Below are 24,434 nucleotides of genomic sequence, written 5' to 3' on the forward strand. Positions count from 1 at the left end.
TAAAACCAACAATCCCATATGCATAAAAAAAATAATTACATGACAGATACTATACTATACTTGAAGATGAATATCTCTCACTAATCAATAAAAGGTATATAAGGGTATTAACTTTTGTAATAAATTATCAGTTTGAAGCTGTTATAAGATGCAATTCTCAACATCCTTTGATGGCTGAAAACCAGCAGTAAGTTATTATGTCAAATGGTGCATGACTGACCTGTACAAAGCTCCACTACCAACCAGAGGTGGTTACTTGTCTCATACCACTCATAGAAGCATACTATGTTCGGATGATTCAGATCATGTGCAAGACGTACCTAACAGGGGACAGAAACAAGACATCATTAAATGTGTACAGTAGGTATACTTTGTTACAAGGCCCAAAGCAAAATGAATCCTAAAAAGAGTTCTTGTCCAGTATCCCTATGATCTCCGGACTGTTTGGTAGACAATGCTGATTGAAATTTGGGGAAACTCGGACACAGACACAGGGCCCACATCTCCAATGTCTAAGTATACATCTGCAATGTTGTTTGTTCTTGTTTGCCTGATGACAACATAGTTAGTAGTATTTTAGGTCAATATTACTGTTAAAAATCTTTAAACCATCTTATCATAGTTGCTGATTTTAGGTGTCTTCCGGTTGCGTAAAGCAATTATATTATTAATATAATGAAAATGCAACAGATGTCTTACAACAGGTTTATACAGCTTAATGGCATTATCTTACATGGTTAGTGATGTGAGGTCTCTTGGCTTTGTCGGCGCAGATGATGGCTACATAGTTGAGATTGCCCTTCTTTCTTCCTTTATAGACCACAGAGCTACTGCCTGCCCAAAGCTCCTCATACAGAATAAAGTTCTCCATCGACTGTGGGAAAGAGGGAGGCGTCAGACTGTAATCATTAAACATTTTAAGAAGCTCAACAAAATAAGCGAGGGCCTGCCATCAATGGGGGAAAGTAGCAGGGGAAAGTAGCAGAGGAATATCAGATTAAACCAAACATACAGTACTAGTGCATTTGCTGAACCGATATTTAGTCTAGCAGGATACAGGATATTTGAATTACACAGTTATTAAGTACACAATTAAATACCATAAACTGAACACTGTTGAAATGCTTTGACATTGGCCATCATCAGTCTTTGTAATATATACATATATATATATATATAAACAACACAAGACTATATATTAAAACTGTGTCTTGTGTCTTGTGTCACGGCTCAAACAAATATAAATATATGTTTAATATTTGTAATTTGTTATACATATGTACACTCGACCTGTTACCATACGAGGTAATTTACTTATTTATATTTACAGGTTTATATTTTTGCACAACTAGCTACAGCAGCCTGTAAATTTGCTGCCTGTAAATTTAACCAGCTGATTACAATTAACGTAATGGCTAATTAAACTAGCTGCAGAACACCTGGCTGGACTAGATGGGAAAACGTTTCTTCAAAGAATTTTAACTTGCAGCGCAGATAGGACGCCAGTGGCTAAAATAAATGGGCATGTTTGAAAAAGATACTAAGCTTTAAGGTTATGAATAAAATACTTAGCGTTAACTTCAAACTGTCAAATAAGAAGCTAACGGTTGGCTTTGTATGTAGTTCATCAACCGCTAACGTTATCGTCTAACGTTAACGTTATTCAGAAGTACAGTTTGTTCGCTTGTAACTCGACAGAAGTTGACTGCAAAACCCCAAAACTGGCGGAATTACATGGAAACTGAATGCAACTTTACACACAGCCACACAAAAAAACGTGGTTAATAATGTTTGCTATTCCTCACTTCTCATACTAAAGTATTTTGTAACTTACCTCCTCAACAGCCCGCTGTTTGATGGCGGAAGAGTGATGGGCCACGTAATTCCAACTGGAAGAGGGAAGTCTGGGATGCTTCAGATAAAATGAAATGTAATTCTATTCACTAAAATGATTATATGTGTATAAAGAAGTGCATTTGTGTTAGTTAAATATTCCAACGTACACGTGATTCAAGAAAAAACGTCGGTTTGATTGTTAAAGGTTTTTTGGTTTTAACTTGACCACCTCCAAATGGCATATTCCTGCGTTGCTAGGCTACAAGAGTGCATACAACAGACTGCGCACCTCGGAGCGCGTGGAGTGCAGCAATAACTGTTGACTGTAAGACATTTTAAAAAGTAGGATATGTTAAACAAATGTAATCCAATCCAAATGTAAGACCAATAAATTGCAAAATACACACAATTCCAACCCTCGGCGTGGTTTCTCTCATTCTGAATCTGATTCTCTGTACATTGTAGAGGCTTATATTTTCTTTTTTTCTTCAAAATTGAATTGTATTAATTTCAATAATATGTTAGGGTGTTGTTCTGTCTTCTTGCTAGGCCAAAAAAACCTAATGCAACTGCATGATTCTTGTATTGCTCACTGTGTAGTCACAAACGACCCCCACCTCTCTCTCTCTATCTCTCTCTCTCTCACACACACACACACACACACACACACACACACACACACACACACACACACACACACACACACTATCCGAATACAATTACGTCATGCATTGAATGAAACCGGCAGCAGGACACAAGGCACCCGTGACACTGCTGAATGGATTTTATGCAGTCTGCAACTGGCGGAAAGTTTGGAGCCATGTGGGGGTTAGATGACCAAAAACTGTTGAACTAGAAGCAACAAACAATATAATTTACCGTTTCCTTACAGGATCCGTCAGTATAATCTCCGACCAAGCAATTCATAATACAGATAAAAAAGTTCTTTACACTGAGTGCCTGGTGAAGCCATTAATCAACGTTAGCCTATAGAAGTTACGTTTTTCCAATTATAGAATAAAACTTTCACACAATCATGTAGGTCTAATAAAACCCCAATAGAACATGTTAAAATAAGGGGGGGACCTATAAAGCAAAAACAAGCACGGTGAAAAGGGGTCGATGACATTATAAGACAGCCTGTATGGTTACAGAATATGTTATAGATGCAGAGGGACTGAACAACAGGGGACAGTGGAAATCCTCTCTCAGTATACAGAACTTGAAACTTCCTAACCTGTAAGGTTACATACAATTGCTATTAGTACCGTTTCCGGTAACCTCATTTTGGTCTACAAAATAAAAGCAAGAAATTCAATTCAATTCAAAAAATGTTCTCCACCACATTTGCCTCTTACAACATTGTGTAACCTAATTAAAAAATAATAATAATAACGAACACAAAGGCTCTTTTCATGATTGGCGATGTTATGCTGTCTCAAAGATAGCCCTTTCTGTGTGGTGATGTTGCCACACCCAGATTACTCTAACCATCAAGAATTTAGTTAATTAAGCAGAATTACAAAATTAAATGTATGTCTTCCCTTCAAGTCAGAAGGGCTAAGCACATAGCCAGTCTCCTACTGTCGACCACCAAGGCAGCTGCAAGTTAGAGTCTAGAGTCTGACACAGATAATGTCACAATTTAAACTGAAAACATTTCAAACCTTGCTTTGGATTGGTGTAAGTGGTTATTGTTTTAGTTTGAAAATATATTATGTAAAAAAAATCACATTCCCATAATGACAAACTACCCCGTTACTTTAATGTTCTGAATAGTTAAATGAAAATATTGTTATATCCAATTATTTAAAAATGTTCTTGCCACAATCACGTTACAATGTAATATTTACAAGTTATTAATCATTGTTTCTAAGAAAAAAAATCTCATCCAGGCCAGCAGTTTCAGCCTGACACTGTGGTAATGTTCAAGAGGTTTTGTCATTTCAAAAGTTCTCCACATCACCACACTTTCCAGATAAGTATATTTTACATCTACTTATGGTATTTATATGGTCTATTAAGCTCAATACACTTGTTGTGTACATAAGAGCCTACTAAAAATAGTCAAGTGAAATCAGATATTTTGAACCACCTCTTTTAATGCAGGTTATTTTGAAATCACTCCCACCGGATGTGGCTCCACATTGTTTCTACTTTGACTCGGCTCACCTCAGCAGCTTTGTTTCGATCAAGCGATTCAGTCAGCTCTGCTCAGGAAACAAAAAAAAAGCTGCTGAAGTTGTGTGAACAGGCTCAGGACTGACTGAATTATTCTTTCCGATTCTTGATATCCTGACACCGGTGTTGTGTTGAAGTCTGTTCTCCTGTCAGATAGTGGTTGCTGTAGTGGCGGTTGGGGAACAGGGTTTAGGTTTAGGCGTAGCAGAGACAACTGTTTGGGGGGTGAGGGTACGCTCGGGGTCAGGTTAAGCATCTCAGAAACCTACTTGTTGTGTTTAGGATTAAGTTTAGGTTGAGGTGAAGGTAAGGGGGAACCAATATCGACGGGGAAACACACGTTTTCAGTCGGCTGTATCGTCGCATTTTGGCTCAACCATTTAACGCTGGTGAGCGGAGTCACGCTGCGTGAACCGACGGTAGTCTTTGGCTAGTCGCCTAACAGAAAACGGGATTGTGTCTGCCTCTCCAGAGAAGTCTGCACTGTCTGCTAAACAGGTAAGAAGTCTTTTTATTGAGTTTGTGAACGTCTCAGATTTAAAGTTGTATGATTCGGGTGATCCTGGAGCAGGTGCACCGCGCCACACAGTTCGGTGTAACGTGCAGCGGTTACTCAATGATAGCATCTGTTCATACGACACAACTAGTCAAGCTTTAAATGAGTGAAACTTGTGAGTCTCTTCCTCATCTGGTACTTTATCTTGCTGGCTTTGCTGGCTCAGCTGGCTCGGCTCTATTAGATGGCCCACGCGGTTTTGCATGAGAACCACCCTTTGGTTTGATCTAATAAGTAGTTGGCAGTAGTTTGTGTGACTCAGAAGCGAAAATGTAGAGCCTGGGGAGTGTGTCACAGCAGCTTGAGGGCTGTGGGCACCTTTTAATAAGATTGATTTCAGGCTTAGGTATACCTAATCCTATCCACTAAATCTGCCTCCACTCATTAAAAGTGACTGAAGTCCCCTCAGTGTCTACAAGCAGTCTGACTGATTATCACAGCTATATTACCTCTCAGACACTGTGAACAGACCATATCCACTAATGTCAATGGACATGTTTATTGTCACTCCTCTGGTCAGTCAGTGGGGTCATTATATTCTCAGACTTGAGTGTTTTTGAATTTGTTTTTTTTTCAGCCATTCACTGAAAAGGTACTATGTCAAACATGCAAATCACACTATGTAAATAGCAGATTCAAATAAATCAGTTGGCCTATAGTATCAGTCCTGTGTGCAATTAAAGCATTCGTGTCAAAGGTATTTATGTATTTACATAAAATGCAATTATGATGTGAATTCAAGTTAAACCCATAATCTCTTAGTTACATAGAATTAGCTTTTACTTATTAGATTTCCCTTCAGAATCCAATCACAAAGACAAAATGATGGTCGGAGTCTCAGGTTAGTTGAAGTTGGCCTGTGAGGCTTTACTGAGATGTGGATCCCGAAGAGGCTGCAACACAGTATCATACATTCAGTGTGAAAGGCATTGAACTTCAGCTTCTTCGCTGAGGAGGAGGAGGAGGGTTTCTCAGCCAGTCCAGAGAGGCTAAATAAGGTTCCAGTTGGTTTTGCCAACAAACAGCACATGATCTGTGGAAGGCCAGTGTACAGTCTCACTGCTTCACACACACACACACACACACACACACACACACACACACACACTCAGACTCAGACTCCTGAGAACTTTCACACAACCAGAAGCTGGACCTGAACTGATAGTTCACATGTCTGCCTGCCTGGCGGACAGAGCGACTGACAGATGGGCTGCGCGGGGTGTTTGTTCTTATCTGACCTCTCTGTCCCACCTTGCACACACGCGCGTGCGCTCATGCACACACACACACACACACACACACTCAAAGCCTTGTAGCATATGGTAAATCATTTATAATCATTAGACATGTGTTATATTAGCGTTTTGTAACCCTAGCACCTCCTGTTAATGAGCCAAAATGAGTCTCCTCCTTCTAAAAGATTGAACAGTATGCATTCATTTACTTTGGTATGACATTCTACAGAATAATATGTTGTATGTTTTACTTTGCCAGCACAAAGACTTTCATGTAAGTGTGCTAGAGACTCTAGAAAGAGAAATCCTTTTGAAAAGACAGAAAAAGTCAAAGGTTGCTTTCAATGAGGGCCTCAATATCAATATCAACTCCAAAGCTGCACACTATCTGTGATGAGTAACTTTATGAATTTATGGCCAGTTAGTTTCTGACACTTGAAAAGAAAGTCACGTGGAACGATGATAACATGTGTGGCACAATACATACAACAGTATATATTGTGTGTGAGTGCATCAGTTTACACTGGTTGAGGTTTGAGGAGAATTTATCAAAAACTCACTTAAGCAACACTGACTTTTATACAGCCTTAAGGTTGTCATACCTGTTACACATTAATTCCACAAACAGAAGTTACAAGAAATTCTAAACAAAATCTCAAATATGAACCAGCTTTAGGTTTTTTAAAATTGAATCTAAGAGTTAAAATAACAAAATGATATAACCAAAAATAAATAATAAACTGGCAGATTTCCTCATTTAATATTGTGTCACACTATAACTGCAATCAAAGTGAAGTTGGTGTAATCATAAATATAGAAGTAAACATAATTATATCGTTCTATATCTATGGGTGTAATGCTCATAACTGGCAGAGTATTTCTTGCATACAATGAGGAATAAAAAAGTAAAAACCCAAATGAATTCCTTAATGATACCTGTGATCTGATACAGCACAATATAGTGTGATACTGTTAACCAAATTGTAATTTTGATGCAACCATTTGGATGTGAAAAAAGCCTGTAAATGTACAAACAAGAGGAGTTATTTTTAGTGTCAGCGTTACAGTTCATTGAGCTAAGCCGCAGTGATGCAGCGGTCTGTGCGTAGCGTATGAACTGGAGGTTATAGTGAATTGAGCTGAAGTGTGTCAGACTCAGGACCATTACAAACTTCCAATATATTTAATGCGCAACTGCACTAGACCTTTTACACACAGCACTCCAGTCAGAATGTCTTTTATGTGACTGCCAGAAGTTTCACTTTGTCAGTCTTTCTCTTCCCTCATGTGGGAAAGCGCCGCTATGGAATTGATAAGTGTAAAAACAGCACTATCAAAATTTTAACCCGTCTTTGCAGACACTGTGTCTCATTGCCAGGCTGCATGCTTGATAAAATCAACAGAGCTGAAGGCTGAGAGATTTAGGAAGACTCCTCTGCTGACTGTGCCAGCTTTGTTCAATCCCAACAGGATGAGCCAAACAGCCTAACACCATGTATGGCTTTCTGAGCCATAGTAACAACAGTGTCTGTGCTCTCTGCCATGTTTTTGTTTTTTTACCTTATCTCTCTGCCTTCCTGTTGTCTTATAGAACATTAACTGTCAATGACAGACCTTGTTCCTGCTCCACTCATCTTATCACTTGTCTTTCTTACACTACTGCCTCTATTCCTCCATCCCTTTATCTCTCTCTCCTCTTTCATCTCTTTCTTCCTCCACCTCTCTCATCATATCCTCCCCCTTTCGTCCGTCTTCTTCCTGGATGTGATTTCCTCCTTTCTGCTTGGTGTGATATGAGAGCAGGCACAGTTTATACTTTCACATACAGTCATGAACACACATCAGCCCTTTCCACACCATTTTTTACTTGAAGAACAAGGTACATTCTCTCTTTACTAGTACAACGCTCTTCAGCCAGGAGGTGTTCAGCTCTGACATTACATGAACGGTTTTAAAGGAATTCGGAAAGGATGTCTCAACCTCCTTTGACAGATCATGTGACTCGTTGGTCTTTAAATCCAGGTTCCTTCTTCTCTGTTTGTCTTCCTCTTTGTGTCTCCTTCCTGTGAAGTAGTTGAACTGAGACGGTGTGAGTAATGGTGTAGTTTTTTTCTGACAGCAAGCCTGCTAGATTTTAAGTTTGTAGGAAAACTGTGCCATGTGCATTTGCAAGTGGTATGTCAGACGGATGCAGTGAATAGGAATCGAAAGAATAGAAGAGATGTTATCCTTTTATGCCCGTTCTTTTTGTCTTCTCCACTCACCATCAACCAATCACGTCACAGAGACCACAAGTGTTCAAACATGCTTCAGTGATGCGATAAGCTCGTTGCGGCAGGGCGGGTGCGTTCTGCAACTTTACTCACCAGATTTTAAAGTTGAACTGACCAAGCAGAGTTTGTCATTTATGCCTTCCCTCTGTTTATCTGTCATGCTGTGAAAGTGATGCGTTTGGGTTTGCCCCTCAACAGATGTGATTGGAAAGACCCTGCACACCCAAACAGTTGTTTGCAGTTATTAGCTGATTAGATGACTGTGGTGTGGTGTGTGCAAGCTGAGGAGAGAGAGATGTCAGTAAAGCTCAGCCTGTACTCGCCCACACTCTCAAGAGAGAGGACATCTAATAAGTGAAAGTGAAAACACCTGTGGTGGGTGTGTTTTGTGTCCTCGCAAAATGAAGCACGTGTAATAAAAGAGAACTGTCCAAAATTAAAGTAGATAACCATGTGATTAAAGGAGATCAAAGGGCACACAATCATTTACAACATTTATCAACCTTTGACAGGTTGACTAAAGAGTTTAAACAACACGTTGCACTGATCTGTCTTTGAAATAACGTAAGATCATAATGGCCACAAAATAGTACAATTAACAACCAACAAATAATAATGTAGATGATAAAATAGCTAACTGGGCATGGGCAAGCACACTGTGAAACAAAAATTTGACTTTATTTTTCTTTTGTTTGTCTTTATTAAGGACAGAATGTCTTGTCTAAAGGAATACAATAAAAAATCCTCCTTTCCATGCTGCTGCTTCTCTTCAAGATACTCTGTAGGTCTGAGTTCTAGAGAGCAGAGAGGGAGTGTGGTGTGTGTGTGTGTGTGTGTGTGTGTGTGTGTGTGTGTGTGTGTGTGTGTGTGTGTGTGTGTGTGTGTGTGTGTGTGTGTGTGTGTGTGTGTGTGTGTGTGTGTGTGTGTGTGTGTTAAGGGGCCATGCACTGAAGACCATTTCCTACAGCCAGAAAAAAAAGTGGATGTATTGTTGGAGACAGTTAATGTAAGCTGAATGTTAAGTGATAGTGAGGCACAGCATTACTAATGAACAACCAAGCAACTAACTCTATGCCACAGCAAGGTTTTCTTTTTTTTCTTTTTTTCTGAGATACAATCGCCTCTGAACTTTCCTCTGTTTCATTAATCACCACTGCCATATAGTTGTTGAGCTAGCTAATAAGTGTGCACAGTTATTTGAAATCTGTAAAACAGCGATGAGAGTTGCAGAGTGTTGCTTAAGTTTCACACATTGGTCGTTTTAACCTTAATGATAGAAATTAGGATTTTAATATATAATGGTTAAAGGCTTTAAAAGACGAAAATATTAGTAATATTATTGTCTCCATCTCTCTCCTCTGGTCTGTCTGTATGAGTTGCAGGGCGGTGTTGAACTGCACACACACACACACACACACACACACACACACACACACACACACACACACACACACAGAGCTGAGAGGTAAATAGCAGACATGATGATGTGTGTGCTTCGGCTGAATTCTAACAAATTCCAGCAATGCAGCACCTTCCTGCATAGTTATTCAGAGGTGTGGGCATTTTTATTTGTGCTTTAGAATATAACCGACGTGGAACTAAAATTATATTTTATTCTCTGATTCATTGCTTTGTTTATGCTAATGCTGCTCCCTCTGGGCGGAGGGGGAGGATGGGCCAACTTTTAGTGGTTTGTTTTCAAACAGCAAACAACTAATGCTGCATGGTATGCTGTAAACAAAGTTGTAATGAATTAGTAATATTTCTTTACTCAATCTTTGTCCTGAACTTTGAATGCTAAAATGTTTTCGATATCATGAAAAAAGTCTGATTAAAAAGATAAAATTTAAGGGTAATCAAATCAGTTCTTTAATCAGTTCTGTATTATAAATTTGTTTTCTAAGTTTCATCTCATGAGTCTTTTTTTTTCTTCTTTTTTTGCTTTTGAGTGAAATTTCTTCCAATTGATTATATCTCAGGTCAAACAGAGGATATTGGTATATTGATCGGATCCATTGATCATAAAGAGGCTGAACAGAAGGCCGTAGTCTGCTCTGACCTTCATTTACAACCTCACTCAATTTTGGTGGATGTTAGAATGTCTATTAAGTTTTCAAAAAGAAAAGCTGTATTGTTAAATTCACAAAAACACTTTTACTTAACAGTTACCGTTTACTATAAGTTATGTTGTTAAACAGACACTGACACTTTACGTAAACACTATGATATGATATATAGAAGACATTTTCCTATGCACGCAATATTGTGCTGTATGTTAGGGCTGCACAACAGTTGAAATGTTATCGCAATACGGCCAAAGAAGACAAAAAAAGTGTCTATAATATTTCTTGACGGTGATTTGAGATTCTTGAACTCATGAATCATCCCCCAACAGTCAGAGGAAGTAGCTTGTGAGTACACAGAGTTTCCTGTGTTATAGCTCCAGCTTATAGCTAGTCAGTCAAAGCATGTGCACACAGACAGATGACCACTGGAAACGGTTACCCATCAGCATGTCCTTTTCAATTCCATTAGCCGGGACACATACAGACACACTCATTAAATGGCTGAAGTCCAGCCCTAGTCCAAGTCAAAGTGCTCTAAATGATCAGCTGTTGAAAGTAAGGAAATCCCCTCCAGCAAGGACTGACCCGAGCACTCAGCTGCTAAAAACTGCTGCAGAGGCATGTTTTGTGAATTGATGAATTGACTGTAATAGCACCCAGCTGTAGGCAGAGTAATGCTTTAAAACATTTGGGCAAACCAGCTGCAAACCCTCATAGGCTAACTAATAAGATGCCCATAATTGTGCTGTCCTGTACTGAGGCCCGCTTCAGGATAAACTGCTACAACAGTGGACTAATTGGAAAATTGCAGTAGGGTGTATTCCTGAGTTCTGCCAATTACTAGATAGATAATTGCTTTATTGCTGAATGTATATGCATAATCAAAAGTACCCTTCCACATATTTCTGTGTAGGTTGCCGTGTAAACTATTTTCTTGCAGTTGATTGGCAGTTGATCAACAGATGGTACTTTGTGGCTGCAATATCAAACATGCATCTAGTAACTGAATTGGCAGCCACACTCTTCTATGCCAGTCTGTTTTTTTTTTAAATTAGATTTTGTACAACAGCAAGAGAGGATCAATCTCCTGAAGATAAATCATGATCCTGCAAAACTGAATTCATGTAATAATAACTGTAATAATTGCTGTAACAGTTAAGCCCTGACTGAACAGCTCTACAAGGACAGATACTAGCACAAAACATACAGGTTAATACGGTTTGTTCATTCATTCATTCATTCATTCATTCATTTAAATCCCTCATTTACAATGGTGCCGAGGTACAGACATACAATAAAGCAAATAATTATTAAAAAATGGTAAAATTCACAATGTTAATTGATAAATCATAATGTCAGATTTAAAATCTTTCAGCTCTTTCTTCATTTTACAATTATTATATATATATATATGTATATATATATACACACATATATATGTATGTATGTATATATATATATATATATATATATATAATGTATCATTAAATAAAATGTGTTCCTACCACAGAGGATAGACTTGGAGACTGTTTTCCATGTATTTTGATTTGAATGTGATAAAAGAGGACAACACACAAACCCACCCACCCACTATTGTGAGTGTAGGTGCTGCTGTCACATGTGCCACAGAGCATCAAGCATACTGTTGTGATCATTGCTGTAGGGTTCACACATTAAAACTCGCACTTCCTGTGTGAGTCTGAATTTTCCCTCGCCGCGAGGAATAACATTTCTTATAATGTGTTTGCACATCGCCACCTTTTTCTATTTGCATGTATTACTGCATATTTGTGGATGTGTGACAACATCATTACATTACAACAAATTTTGTCATTTAAACATCATTCATTGTGTGATGATATGGATACATAATTTTACTAGTGTGTATAAACAGCTGAACCTCGCTTGAGTGGATTGGTCTTTATGTATCAGGTGTGTTTCATGGCCTTATTGTTCCTAGAAAGAAACCCATTCAAGATATGATGCAGAGATTGAAAATACATTTGAAAATGGATGTTGGCCCATTTTTAGGCTTTTGGGTTTTGTGTGTGTCTAGTTTAAGGGAGATGACCAGGTCTTATGATCTAAAGGTCTTGAGGAAGTCAGAACACTCCTCAAAACAAACACTGAGCTGGGCTTTGACTCAGTCTTCATGGAGTTGATGTTTGCTGTTGCTGGAAAACGTTTTCAGCGTTTTGAGGTGTGGGTGGTGTAACTCTGATTCCCTTTCTGAGCAGAGAATGAATAGTTGTGGTCTGTGTTGTAATGTCCATATTGTTGCAGTTTAAAGAACAGTCAGGAGTAACTGATTAACAGGATGCATTGAGAAATCATCAGTGGGAGTCTGGGAGGGGAACATCATTGTTTGACAGTCTCTTCCCAGACTAAGATTGAACGGACATATAATAATTCCGGGTGGTCATAATTAAGAACCAATTAGACTGTTTGAGAGACTGATTTGATCCATTATTCTTTGAGTATGTCATTCAAAAACAAAAACAATGTCCAGACCAAAACTAAAATGAAGTCACACAAATAAAGCTTACTGTACTCATGACTCACCATAAGGCATTCATTTTAATTTCCAATCATGATCCGTGTTTTTGTTTTTTTGTTTTGTGTTTTTTTTTTTTTTTTTAACTTGTCTTGGAGGTAGAATGGATTCAGTGTCATCAGAGAGGATGCCAGGGGCTTGAATACAGGTCCTCTTCCTACTGATGACATCATCTGCTACATGTAGTATATTCCAGTGCCCTACTGTAGTTAGGAAATAAGTTACATGTTAGAAACACAGCATGGTGTCATTTTAGACTAAGGACAAAAAAAGTGCATGTACAAATGAACATGCATTGAACCAACAATGTTAAACTTTTCAATTGGAATGTCAAGAGAAAAAAATGGAAGAAAGTGGAAAACCACACCTTCTCCCCAGGAGAGAAACTTCTGTTGCTATTGTGTCCATTGAAATGTTTCACTTCCTGTAAACGCAACCCAACCCTGTTATTGCGAGCCCTGCTGGAGGGCAAGACAGGACAGGCTGAGACTGTTGTAGCCATCACACATCAGATCCTGGTACTGTTGATCGTGGTACTGTTCAACTTTAATTTGGAAATATAGTATTGTTTAGTCAGCATAATGATTCTAATAACGATTTTAATGATGTCATTATTTCAGGGCACTGGCAGAGACTTTTATTTACAAAACAAGTTATTAATCACCTCTTGTAATTCTGAAAAGGGTTGGTGTTATGGGGGTGTTATGAAGAAACAACAATTTAAGTTAACTTTTTTAAGGCTGGTACCACTCTGCAATTTCCATTAATATTTTGATAAACTGTTCACCCCTGGTGCCCTCCTTTCAGTCGTCAGAAAGATATGTTCTGCTGTACGACTGTATGGTTTGTTGTCATTAGCAACAGTGTTTGGGCATTTGGTTGTCCTTGATAATGGAAACTTTCTGACCTAAATAACTACTCCCACAAGGCACTGGGATCTGACTCAGTTTGTCTGTAAGAGGAGGCTGTGGTGGAAGAAGAAAGATGGTGAGAAATAGAGAGATGAGTGTAGATGAATACAGTCAAGGAGGATAGTATATAGACAGAATACAGATAGAAGAGGAGGGTAAAAAAACACAGCTGTGTTTATAATGATGATAGAGAGTAAGTCGACATAGCAAGCAGCACTTCTTGAGGGTTGTGTGTGACTATTAATAGTAAGTTCTTCTTTAATGCTGGGCTGGCAGCCTGCTGAGTGATTTGACTTTGTTATACTTTTGTTACGCCTTTTAGCTCATCAGCAGCGTTTTTTTTTATCATTGACATTTATTTGCTTATTAGTTGTTCTTTTCAGTTCACACAGTGCCTTGTTAAATACTCATCCAGAAAACTTGGCTCCAAACACCGTTCAATTATACCTGTACTCTAATTCCATTTCTTTCAGCTATATTGTATAGTTTCTCTACCAAACTATATATATCTTTTATTGTACTTGGACAATCATGTTTCATTAGATCTACTGAGGTTTATGTGCTTTAAGTGACTGTACTTTGCTATTCCATTATATTAAAAAATACACTGAGCCAAGAGCACCATCATTCGGAGCACCTGTCACATGTTATTCACAACAGCTTTGCAATAATGAAATTATATCTTTGTGTGGTTCTTTTGTTTTGTTGCAGCAGAAGTTACATACTTTGCATTTAATAAAAGAAATGTATCAGCAGATCAATCAATAATGAAAATAATCATTGGTTGCAGCCATAGTAGACAGTAACACTGACTGCTCAGTCTAATGCAATTTCAGAGTAGACTTGACTCATTCTGCCACATGTCAGCAAGCACATAACGTTGTAAGTCTCTCAAAGACATGATTTGTGACAGGACTGCTGTATTGGATTAGATTATATGCCTTATAAACTGAAAACACCGTGTCTATAATTACCTACACTTGTGTGCTGTTTATGAACCAGTCAGCCAACATTCAGATGAGTGTGACACCGTATCTATAAATACCACTGTTTGTCTTAGTGTGAGTGAGGAAAACAGAGAGGTGTTTCAATTAAATCATTGTATAATTTCATTTATTTTTCTGCCACACATAATTGGAATCTTTTGTATTTTTATGTATTTTTCAACTAAAAATGTTGTATTTTGTATCTTATTTAGAAAAATGTGTGCAAACTAAATCCTCTCTTGTCTTTTGCTGTCTCTCTTTTATTGTCTTTCAGGTATGCAGTGAAAATAACCTCTGTGCATCCAAGTGTGTGGTTGCTGGAGACATCCTGACCTGGTTTAACAGCTCCAATCCAATAATGCACTCAAGACAAATCTAATTTGGTTTTGCCTGATTTCTGTTTTGGCAAGTCCAAGTTTTGTCCATGGCTGTTTTAAATCGGTAACCACTCAGCGCCAAGCTGGACCCGAAGATCTTGCCTCCCCACACCGGCTCCTCTGCCCCACCCCCGAAACAGTTTCCAGAACACACAACTCGGCTCTACGATCCAGGGCTCCGACTGGTCAACAAGGAAGAGGAGGAAGAGGAGGAGTATGTCAGTGAAGCAAGTCTGTCGGCTGCCCTGCAGGAGTTCACAGCCACCTACAGAGATGCAGAGACCATTACTGGTAATGTTACATGCATATGTTATAATCAAAGGTCGACAAAACTTCCTGGAATCCATTCGTCAGTGTTGAATCAGCAGTAGATGCATAATTCACCTGCCACAAATGCTCTCTACATGAGTCAATACAACAGAGTTGTGTATCAAAGAAGTTCTACATCAGAGTAAACATGATTAAATGTTTACACTAGTAACAGCCCACAATCTCTAATGGTTAAAGGCTAAAAGAACACTGTAGTCTTTAGAAGATGGGGTATGAGAGTGAGGCATGTGCAGCTGTGAGAAACAGTCCCTCTCTGTGACCCTTTCTAATGTCACATCCTGTCAGTGAAGCAGCTCCAGGGGACCTCAGTGCTGTATAGAAGCCAGCCTGTGGAAAGAGCTCCCAGCAGACTGCCTCTGTCAACTCTTTCACTCATCTCCCCTTCTCTTTTTTTTCTCTACCCGCTCATCCTTCTCTCTGAGGGAGCAGAGGGACTCTAATGTCCTGTCTCCAGTGCTCACAACTTAAAATGTGCTGTCGCAGACACATTTAACAACTGAAGTGATAATGCATGAAAGATTAATGGATATTGATTCAATGTTTTTCTCCCAGTGCTAATCATACAGCAGTCTAGATTGTCCCGCCCTGGAAACAACAAAACCAAGAGAGACAAATCTTTTAGAATCATAGTTTTATGACTGGGCAGAGCTGAGCGTTCAGCACTACAATTTATGGCCATTGCAATAAGTGGCGAGGCTAATTTGGACTTCTAAAAACAACTGTAAAGTGCAACAGTGCTAAGCCACTGTTTACCAAGAAGCTTAGGACCCTAAGGAACAGTAGGGATTGGTCCAGTAGAGGGAACAGGGAGCTGTATTCAGTCTGGTCAAAAGCCACTTCAGCAAGGCCATAAGGGTGGCTGAGCACTTGTATAGAACCAGCCTAACGAGGCAGTTCAGAGAGTTTCTTATACACACAAACAACAGGAAAAGGGCCTTTCCTATAGCATTCACCCTACATCCCTTGACAATTATCTCAGTTCCTTGTATTATTGCCAAAGCTTAACCCATAACAGCCACGAAGAAAGGCATTACATATCTGGAGCTTCTGATAGACGACTGTTCATCCATCCATCCATCTATTCAGTTCTCAAACCAGTGTATCCTCTCCCGAGGTCCTGCACCTGGAGCCTACACCAGTAAAGGTTCATTACATATAGGCAAATTTGGGTTGTCAGTTTACCAGTTGGAGGAAACTGTAGGACTGGAGGAAACAAACACGTCCTCATACCTTAACTACGGAAAAGGTCAATTGCAAATGACTCCCAAAATGACAAATATAAATGATGGAGAGTACCATTGACAGGCGTACCCGACTTTTGTTCTCAAGTGGTTAATGTTGTAAAACCGTTGTTGTTTAGTTAGATTTAGGTAACAAAACTAATTTAGGAAAAGATCATGGTTTCAGTTAAAGCGAGTACATTAGTTACGTAAAAGTTATGATAATTTATGACGATTATTAGACACGTTATGCAAGTAGTATTAGCAAAAGTTGGTACTTGCCAATGCTACAGCTGGCACGGCGCAGTGGTTTACCGACTTCACATACTAAGGGATGTCTTGGCAGCATTACTGCATCTTCATATTCTTCCCCCTTGACATCACCACTCAGCAGTGGTGGTTGCTGCTTACTTACCACAAATTGACATGGGAAAGTCTGACTGACTGGCTTTGAATCTATAGTATAATTTGTTGATTTTAGCTTTAATTTCAGCACCATGATGCCGGAGCATCTTTAGGACAATCATCTGCTGAATGTTGTGTTTTCTTGTAGATTTGAGAGTTGCCAGCTTTCCTCATGGTCACTGGATCTGTGTAATAATGGCTACTTCATAATGCATGCTGCTCAACCATGCTTAGGTAAGCAGGTAGTGGACAAAATAAAAAGGAACAAGGTAGAGTGCAGTATAGTGAAGTCAGTTACAATAGGCTTTTTGAAGCCCATTAGTTTCAGTTTTTTAAGAGGCATTTGCAGAACCTGTATGAGCTTGTCTTTAATATTTACAATTTTAAATTGATTGATCACAAAATAGGCACCTTGAGAAGAATAACATTACAGTCACTGTTTCACTTCTCTCTTCTTTCACTGCTGAAACTATATTTAGATTCCAGGTTCACAAACGTTGCTTGTTATTTCAAGTCTGTTTTTCATCAAGTACTCGTGTGACTTACAAAGACAAAACATTAAACTCTTGATTTCAACCTTGGATTAAGAATCGGACAAACTGAACAGAAGCAGATTGCTGACATGTGATTGCAACAACCAGCGGTGTAACACTTGTATTTTGCAAAATCAAATGATGAAATTACATGTTGTGGTAATATCCACAATAGTCATGTGTCCTCAACACTGAAGTCATATAAGGGCAGGTCGGTAGAGGAGGTCAGGTTAGTGCTGCCATCTGCTGGTATGATAGGAATACTATAACAAACTTGACATTGAAAGTTAGATGTATAATCTGTTACATTTTAACATTCCTTCTTCCTTCTGTCCTTCATCTTCCTCTGTCTGTTAGGTCTCCCTGCCTCACTCGCTAGTTGAACACTTCCTGTGTGTGAGTGTGTGAGTGTGTATAATTTCACTGAGTCTAGAGGCTGAATGAGCACAAAGAGCTGAATAGAGCAGCTCATTGCCACTGGGCAGTTCCTGGGCGTGAGGTTAATTCTCCGTGGTTACCAGCCAGCAGTGATGCAAAGAGTTGAGTAACTGTGGAAATTATGGGATGCTTGGTGAGGAGGGTGAGATCAGGAACAAACATTCAGACAGAGAGGAGAAGGAGGACAGAGAACTTGAGTGAAGTTACGTAAGTGGACGAACAGAGTAGAATCCAAATTGCTGAGTGTGCTGCCTGACTCTGATCCAATCACGCATGCGGGCACAACCATTGTGCTGTAATGTTCTTGGTTCTTGTTCACTGTTGGCATTATCTCACACACACACACACAGTAGAGTTAGAGCAAAGTACTATATACGTATAAGTAACCGATTTAAACTGTGTTGACCCAGTGCAGTCCGTCTGTCAGCGTTGTCGATTCTACTGGAGAAGTGCAGTCATTTTGCAGGATTTTAAGTGAACTTAGAGTTTGTCAGATGTATGTTTCACACATTAACTTACAGTGTTGCCATGGACACAGTGCCTAGGTGTTCATGTACGTGAAAAGTTGACAAGTAGACTGGTTGGCTGCATACTTGAAGTAATACGCAGAACTGTTTTAGTTTGTTCATTGCAGAAACATTTCCACTGCATTGCATAATAATGATCACATTATTTAATCAACTTGAGAAAGGAGTGCACAATAGTAGCTTGTTTTCTCTCTTTGTCGTTCTGGCTCATGAAAGGGGTGTTGCTCGCACATGACGTTGCATGTTTACATATCTGATACGGCCACATGTCCTGTCATGTCCATGCCTCCTCACTTAATTGTCTCCAGCTCTTGCATCCATCTCATACAACACAAGGGGAACTCTAAAAAATTGCAGCCATATGTAGAAAGGACTTTCAAATGGTCAGCTTTGCTCAAAAAGCATGTCCATCTTGATCTTGATCGACAAAACCCAACACATGGGTTTATCTTGAGCAATCATAAAGCTTTAAAATCACATGTTCATTACCCTGTCAGTGTAAGCTGTTGTAACCAGCAGTGCTGTCATATCTGGCAGTTTGTAATATAAGGTGCTGGACTGACTCAGAGTCCAGGCCACAGTGAGGCTATTAGTTCACCAAAGTGTGGCAGGCTCTGTAATGTCATTTTGATAACACAGTAGAAAATAATCATTCTTATGTAAGTGGTGCAATGAATATATTGGGCAACAGAATGCCAAGCAAATATTATGAAGTATTTTTCATTCTCTGTATTTTTTTCCCCGTTCCAAATCAAAGTGGACCTGAGATTTACATGCTTAGTGACATTTGAACACCTCGGTACAGCAGGTCTCACAGGCTTCCAGTGATATTTGACCATGTTGATGTACTCTGCTGTAGGTCATGTGCGTACCTCTGCTGTGACCAGTGGCAGCTTTCAACTGTAGCACAGTCTAATTCTGGACAGTGTTGTGCTGCAGCTCCATGTGAAATGTATTGAAGTATTTGGTTGAAAAAGTGAATTCAAATGATCCAAAATGTGATTATTCATGAATTAAATCAGTTGAAATCATAAAGTGTTTCTAGATGAAATTGAAAACATCCTCTCACCAGGAGAGTACCTGAATAACCTCGAGGACAGAATGATGTAAAGTTCTGAAATTGTTGCTATTGTCCAGAAATACCTTTCACCGGTATCTGATTGTTTCTCTGGATTGGTTTTAGCAGACAAGTCATCAGTTGTGCTGCATAGATTCAAGCAACATTTCCATTCAATAATTACTCCTAATGAATCTTTTGATCACTGATCCCTTTCTCAGTATCAGTTTCTATGTCTTGTGAAACTCCCAAACCACTTAAATTAACTAGAAATTTAGCAACTAGTAATTATAAAGTGATTAGTGTAAGACCTTTTTTACACAAGCGGAACAGATTTACTCATATCAGGTTCCATTCCGTGCCAAACATGCTAGGATCTGAGGGATTACATGAAAAACACACTGAGTGGGTTTTTGGCAGCTCTTCTCCTGCAGCTTTGCTCGTGTTGTACAGGCGGTGATTACTGCTGTAACTGGGCTAAATCTGTTCCACGACCTGTTGCTCTGCCAGTTTTACACATGCATATGCTTTCTTTAATCAAATAGTATCCTTCATCAGGTCTGTATCTCTCCGTGTGAGAGTGTAACGTAGAGGGACTGTCTAATGGGGCAACTAGAAAGACATTAAGACAGTGGGAACAGCTTCAGGCCTGCTGTTACACAGAGTGTGTTTACAATGAAGCAGGATAGTAAGACAGAGGGCGAGTGTGTTTAGTTAGCACAGCTCAAGTCCAGCTGGGTTTGTTGGCTGTCAGAGTGACGAAGAGGGAGAAAGAGGGGGAGCAAGTGAGGGGCGGTCCATGTGAATACCGTCATTGGCATGTCAGGCATGACGAGCCAGTTTGGCTCGGGTCTCTCCTCCCTCCCTCCTCTCTTTCTGTCTCTTACACCAAGTGTCGTCCTCTACTCCTAAACTTTTAGCACTCTCTCTCTCTTGTTCTTCCTGTCCCTCGCCCTCCCAACACTTGTTCTCTCTCTCCTCTCTGTGTCTTTTCTTACGACCTTGCCCTCTCCTGGTCCAGTGGAAAATGTGATTGGAGGGCAGGAGAGTCGGTGGTTGTCGGGCTTCAGGCACCATGAGTGAGTACACTGTGCGCGGCGTAGTTTTCTGCCAGTTTCAGCTGGTCTATAGTCTAGGTCTTTAGTTTATGACAGCCTGGCTAACATCTGGATAGTGTTTCTCTCGCTGCCTCTATCTCCTTGTCTTCTCTTTGTTTGTCTTTTGGTCTGACTTCCTGTCTATCTGTGAATCACTCAGCTGTCTTCTCCCTTTGTGAAGGGAGCTTCAGGGACTTGCCTCTACCAGTTATTTTAGGCTTAGCTTGAAAATGCAAACTTTATTTAAACCTTACAATGTCTCCATTCGCACAATTTAAGGGTTTGGTTTTAATGGTTAAAAGCAGTAACTTGTAGGAGGTAGCCATGTTTGACACAAGAGGTGTTGCACTTAAATTTGTCCTATTCTGTTTAGCAATATTTCTAAACTCTTATCCACACCAACCACAGTGTGTGGTGGGTATGACTCTATGGAGCCCATGTTCCTGTATAGATACCCCTCTTCTCTAAGGTGACCTAATTTTAGGTGTCAGTTCAGTGATACTACATGTAGTTATACTTGACATAAGTGCAGTGTTGGTCCTTGTGTGGGTCAAAATGCAGTTAGTAATTTGATTTTAAATACTGGCACTTCTGCTTGATCTGTGTTGTTTCGCCCCTGTTTGATTAAACTCTGGTTGTTTTTAGTTCTGTGCAGTTGTCCTTTATTATTAGTGTGTGTGTCCATAAGCTACAGAATGACCTGAACTTTATCGTGAGACTTTCTATGTTTCTGACTCTGCACATGTTGTTGTGTTTACTGCCCAGTCTGACAGTGTGAGAGTGACCTATTCTTACATTTGAACTTGAACTTTCTTGCTCTGGTGCCTATTAGCTGCTGCTAATGACAGTGTGACCCTGCAGGTTTGTATTCTGTGTGCCAGCAGTCTATATTTACTTTTGAGCGTCGAACTTAGACTTGAATTTCTCTTGGTCAGATTTAAACTCATTGATCCCAAATATCCATTAAGTTAAAGCTTTCCTGCTCAATGTAACGCTGTCCTGTTAGTCATCACTGTTGTTCTGTACGAGAGATCATGTGATACAGTTCATTGTCTCCAAGGAAAGTCTGAGAAGTGGAAATAAAGAACAACAAGTCAACAACACTTAACCACACAGTCTGTTTACTTTGTACTTTGAACAGTTCTGTTTAACATTTTTGCTCTTTGCAACTTTTCTGCAAAGTTTCTGTTTGAATTTTGCAAAAATAACATAAGTAATAGTTACGTAACTGTTACGTTTGTTTTACTAAATACAACATACACACACTTTTTACTGTCTCCATTGACCTTTTGTCAGCAGACACGGCACAGTGTTTGTGCTATTATTATCTTCATCCATGTCCTACCAGTACTCATTTTAGGAGCTGAAGTGAATCGTTCATAGTAATGTTGTCACAAAAACACAAAAAAAGGCTATATTTTCTTTTTTTGATTAACAACCTGCACTGGTTTTGTAATACTGGCACAGAAAATGTCACTAAACACTTACCAATACATTTTTAATAACAGTTATTGACATTATTATCACTATTCCTTAATGTTTTCCTTACCTTAGGCCAGATATTCATTGTGTTGTTAATATTGCTTTTGTGTTACAGAATCAAAACAGACGGAGGCAGAAACATTAGATCCACAGCTTAAAATGTTTTTTTTGTAATATGTGCACCAATAATGCTTCAAACAAATAGCTTGTTTTTGTTGGCATGATGATCAAGATGAAGTCACGAGTCAAACTAATTTAGGATACATGCAGTGTTATAATGCTTAACCACAGCTGTCACAGTGTACAACATAATTCAATTTACTAGTGTCAGATATGTTATCTAACCAATGCAGAAACTAACCAGCTAACGTTAGCTGTGCTCTGAGGTAAAAAGCTTGGTAGCTAATTCTTACATGGTGGAGGATAATGTTAACATTAAGATAAGATAAGATAGCTGCTGATGCTTTGGGGCAACTTCCTGAGCTCAACAGCATCACATGGCAGTATCATGAGCCACTTGGTTTTTCATTAATAACAATAACTGTACACCTTTTAAATATAGCTGTCACAATATCAACAATAATGCCTTAAAAAACTTTTGATATCACAAAAAAAAGAAAAAAAAGTTGTAGGCTTACAAAATTGTATCATTTTTTAACAACCTGCTTAGTGTTGGTACAGAAAAAGACACTTGGCACATCCTTACACATTTATAATAATGTTAGTATCTGTGCAGACCTGCAGTGAAAATCTGATTGTAGATCTTTTTTTTACCCCTTTTTTTTAAATAGTTTTGGTACTTTTGAGAACATTGTAAACAATATTATCGTATACGTTGTATATATATTGTCATTTTTAAACACATTATCGAAAAAGCAACAATTGGCAACCTTGCTATGAAAGCATTTATCCAACAACTTACTGTTGACATTCACTCACATGGTGCTGCCTGTGTGTGCCTCTGCCTCAGGCCACACTGTGGGTTTGTCGCTGGAAAGGATGCTAGGACAGCCACAGGTTGAGGACCAGTAAATCTTTCTTCCCCATTGTTTCACACGTGCAGCCTTAGGTTGGAAATCTGATTGTAGATCAGTTGTTTCGCACACAAATGTCTGATCAGCCAGACACAATATTAAATATCTTTTTCTGGGAATCATCACACCATAATGTCCCTTTACTAATGACACTGCGAGGAAATGCAATTCAGTACATCTGTGTTTAAACCTCATTGGCTCCCTAAATGATTCCCCAGCTGCTCTGTGTGTGTGTGTGTGTGTGTGCGCGCGCGCTTGTGCTTGTGTGTGTTTTTCCCTTTTTCAGCACAGTCAGTCATTCAGTCTGGATTAGCAAAGCAAGCATTGTTAGAGGGACATACATTTAGACAGACAGAGAGACAGACAGACAGCAGAGGGGAGCGACAGAGCCACAAATAGAGGGAGGGCAGAGAAACAAAGGACTTTCATTTTTACTGTATGTTAATTCTCACATGTCGGCTAATTCTGTCTATTCACGAGCTTCTCAGTTTGACGCTTCTGTAGAAAAAGCGACTAAAACCTCAATTCTGTGCACTGGAGTCCTAAATGGATGATCCCTTTTAATAGCACACTGAAAAGATGTGTGAACAGGGAGGCACATAGCTGAAAGCTTAGGTAAGATTATTTAGTTTTCCACAGCAGCACACAAAGTGGCTCTCTGTGGTTTACCGCTGTTGACTTTGCTAAAGAGAGAAAGACTTTGTAGGCTGGTTTAGCTACAATGTCAAAGATGACTTCTTGGGATGCCTCTTGCAAAGACACTTAAAACTAAAGACTCTTGGACACTTTATGAATCTTCGTTCTTCGTAAACTTTACTGCTTTAACTGTTTCATTGATCTGTATGGTTGTTTTCCCCATGGTATGGTTTGTGGATTTGTATATTTGTATTTTTTGGAACCTGACTGATGTATCGGTTTGCTGTTATTATTGGCCTATTACAGATATTTCTGTATTGGCTTATATGTTGTCTGATACAGTATGTGTCGTAATGAAACGTTTTTTTTTTTCTTGGGGTAATTTTTAATTATTAAATCCCCAAACACAGTTTACTGTTGAGGTACACTGATGTTCTTTTATACAACTGCCTTCGTTACATGCCTCTCTCACAAGTGTTATAACCACATTAGATGGATCGTTGCATCTGATTTTTACTTCCTAATGTCAGTACTGGCATTGGCCCCAAACATCAAGTATCGGTCGGGGTCTAGTATTTTTCCATGGTGTAATCTCAGCAACATTGTAAATGTAGGTCACCCTCAGTGATTTCTCCGAGAGTCCTAAATAAAGAAATGAAGTAAAAATTAATAAAATGAAATGCAATCAAATGAATGATTG

General features: G+C 39.1%; 2 protein-coding genes across 4 annotated transcripts in view; one reads left to right on the forward strand and one right to left on the reverse strand.

Moving 5' to 3' along the window:
- The window catches only part of ulk4 (unc-51 like kinase 4), a 79,008-nt gene extending 76,952 nt beyond the window's left edge, over positions 1–2,056 (reverse strand). Inside the window, exons 1-3 of one of the 2 annotated variants that reach the window (XM_084358661.1) lie at positions 1,835–2,056; positions 734–874; positions 221–320 (exon numbers count right to left, since the gene is read on the reverse strand). In XM_084358661.1, coding sequence (XP_084214787.1) covers positions 221–320; positions 734–871 — 238 coding nt within the window. In that variant the 5' untranslated portion in view covers positions 872–874; positions 1,835–2,056. The remainder of the gene's footprint in view (positions 1–220; positions 321–733; positions 875–1,834) is intronic. The other variant, XM_084358660.1, reaches the window with a different exon arrangement.
- A 13,001-nt stretch (positions 2,057–15,057) lies between these two features.
- Positions 15,058–24,434, forward strand: part of trak1a (trafficking protein, kinesin binding 1a) — a 37,970-nt gene continuing 28,593 nt past the window's right edge. The window contains exon 1 of one of the 2 annotated variants that reach the window (XM_084358213.1): positions 15,058–15,266. Coding sequence is in view for 1 of the 2 variants with exons in the window: in XM_084358211.1 (XP_084214337.1) it covers positions 20,561–20,564 (4 nt within the window). In the remaining variant the exon portion in view is untranslated. Of the gene's footprint in view, positions 15,267–20,419; positions 20,565–24,434 lie in introns of those variants that run through there. The other variant, XM_084358211.1, reaches the window with a different exon arrangement.

The sequence above is a fragment of the Pagrus pagrus genome, assembly GCF_965226575.1.
Source record: "Pagrus pagrus genome assembly, chromosome: 7".
In the NCBI taxonomy this organism is placed as follows: Eukaryota; Metazoa; Chordata; class Actinopteri; order Spariformes; family Sparidae; genus Pagrus; species Pagrus pagrus.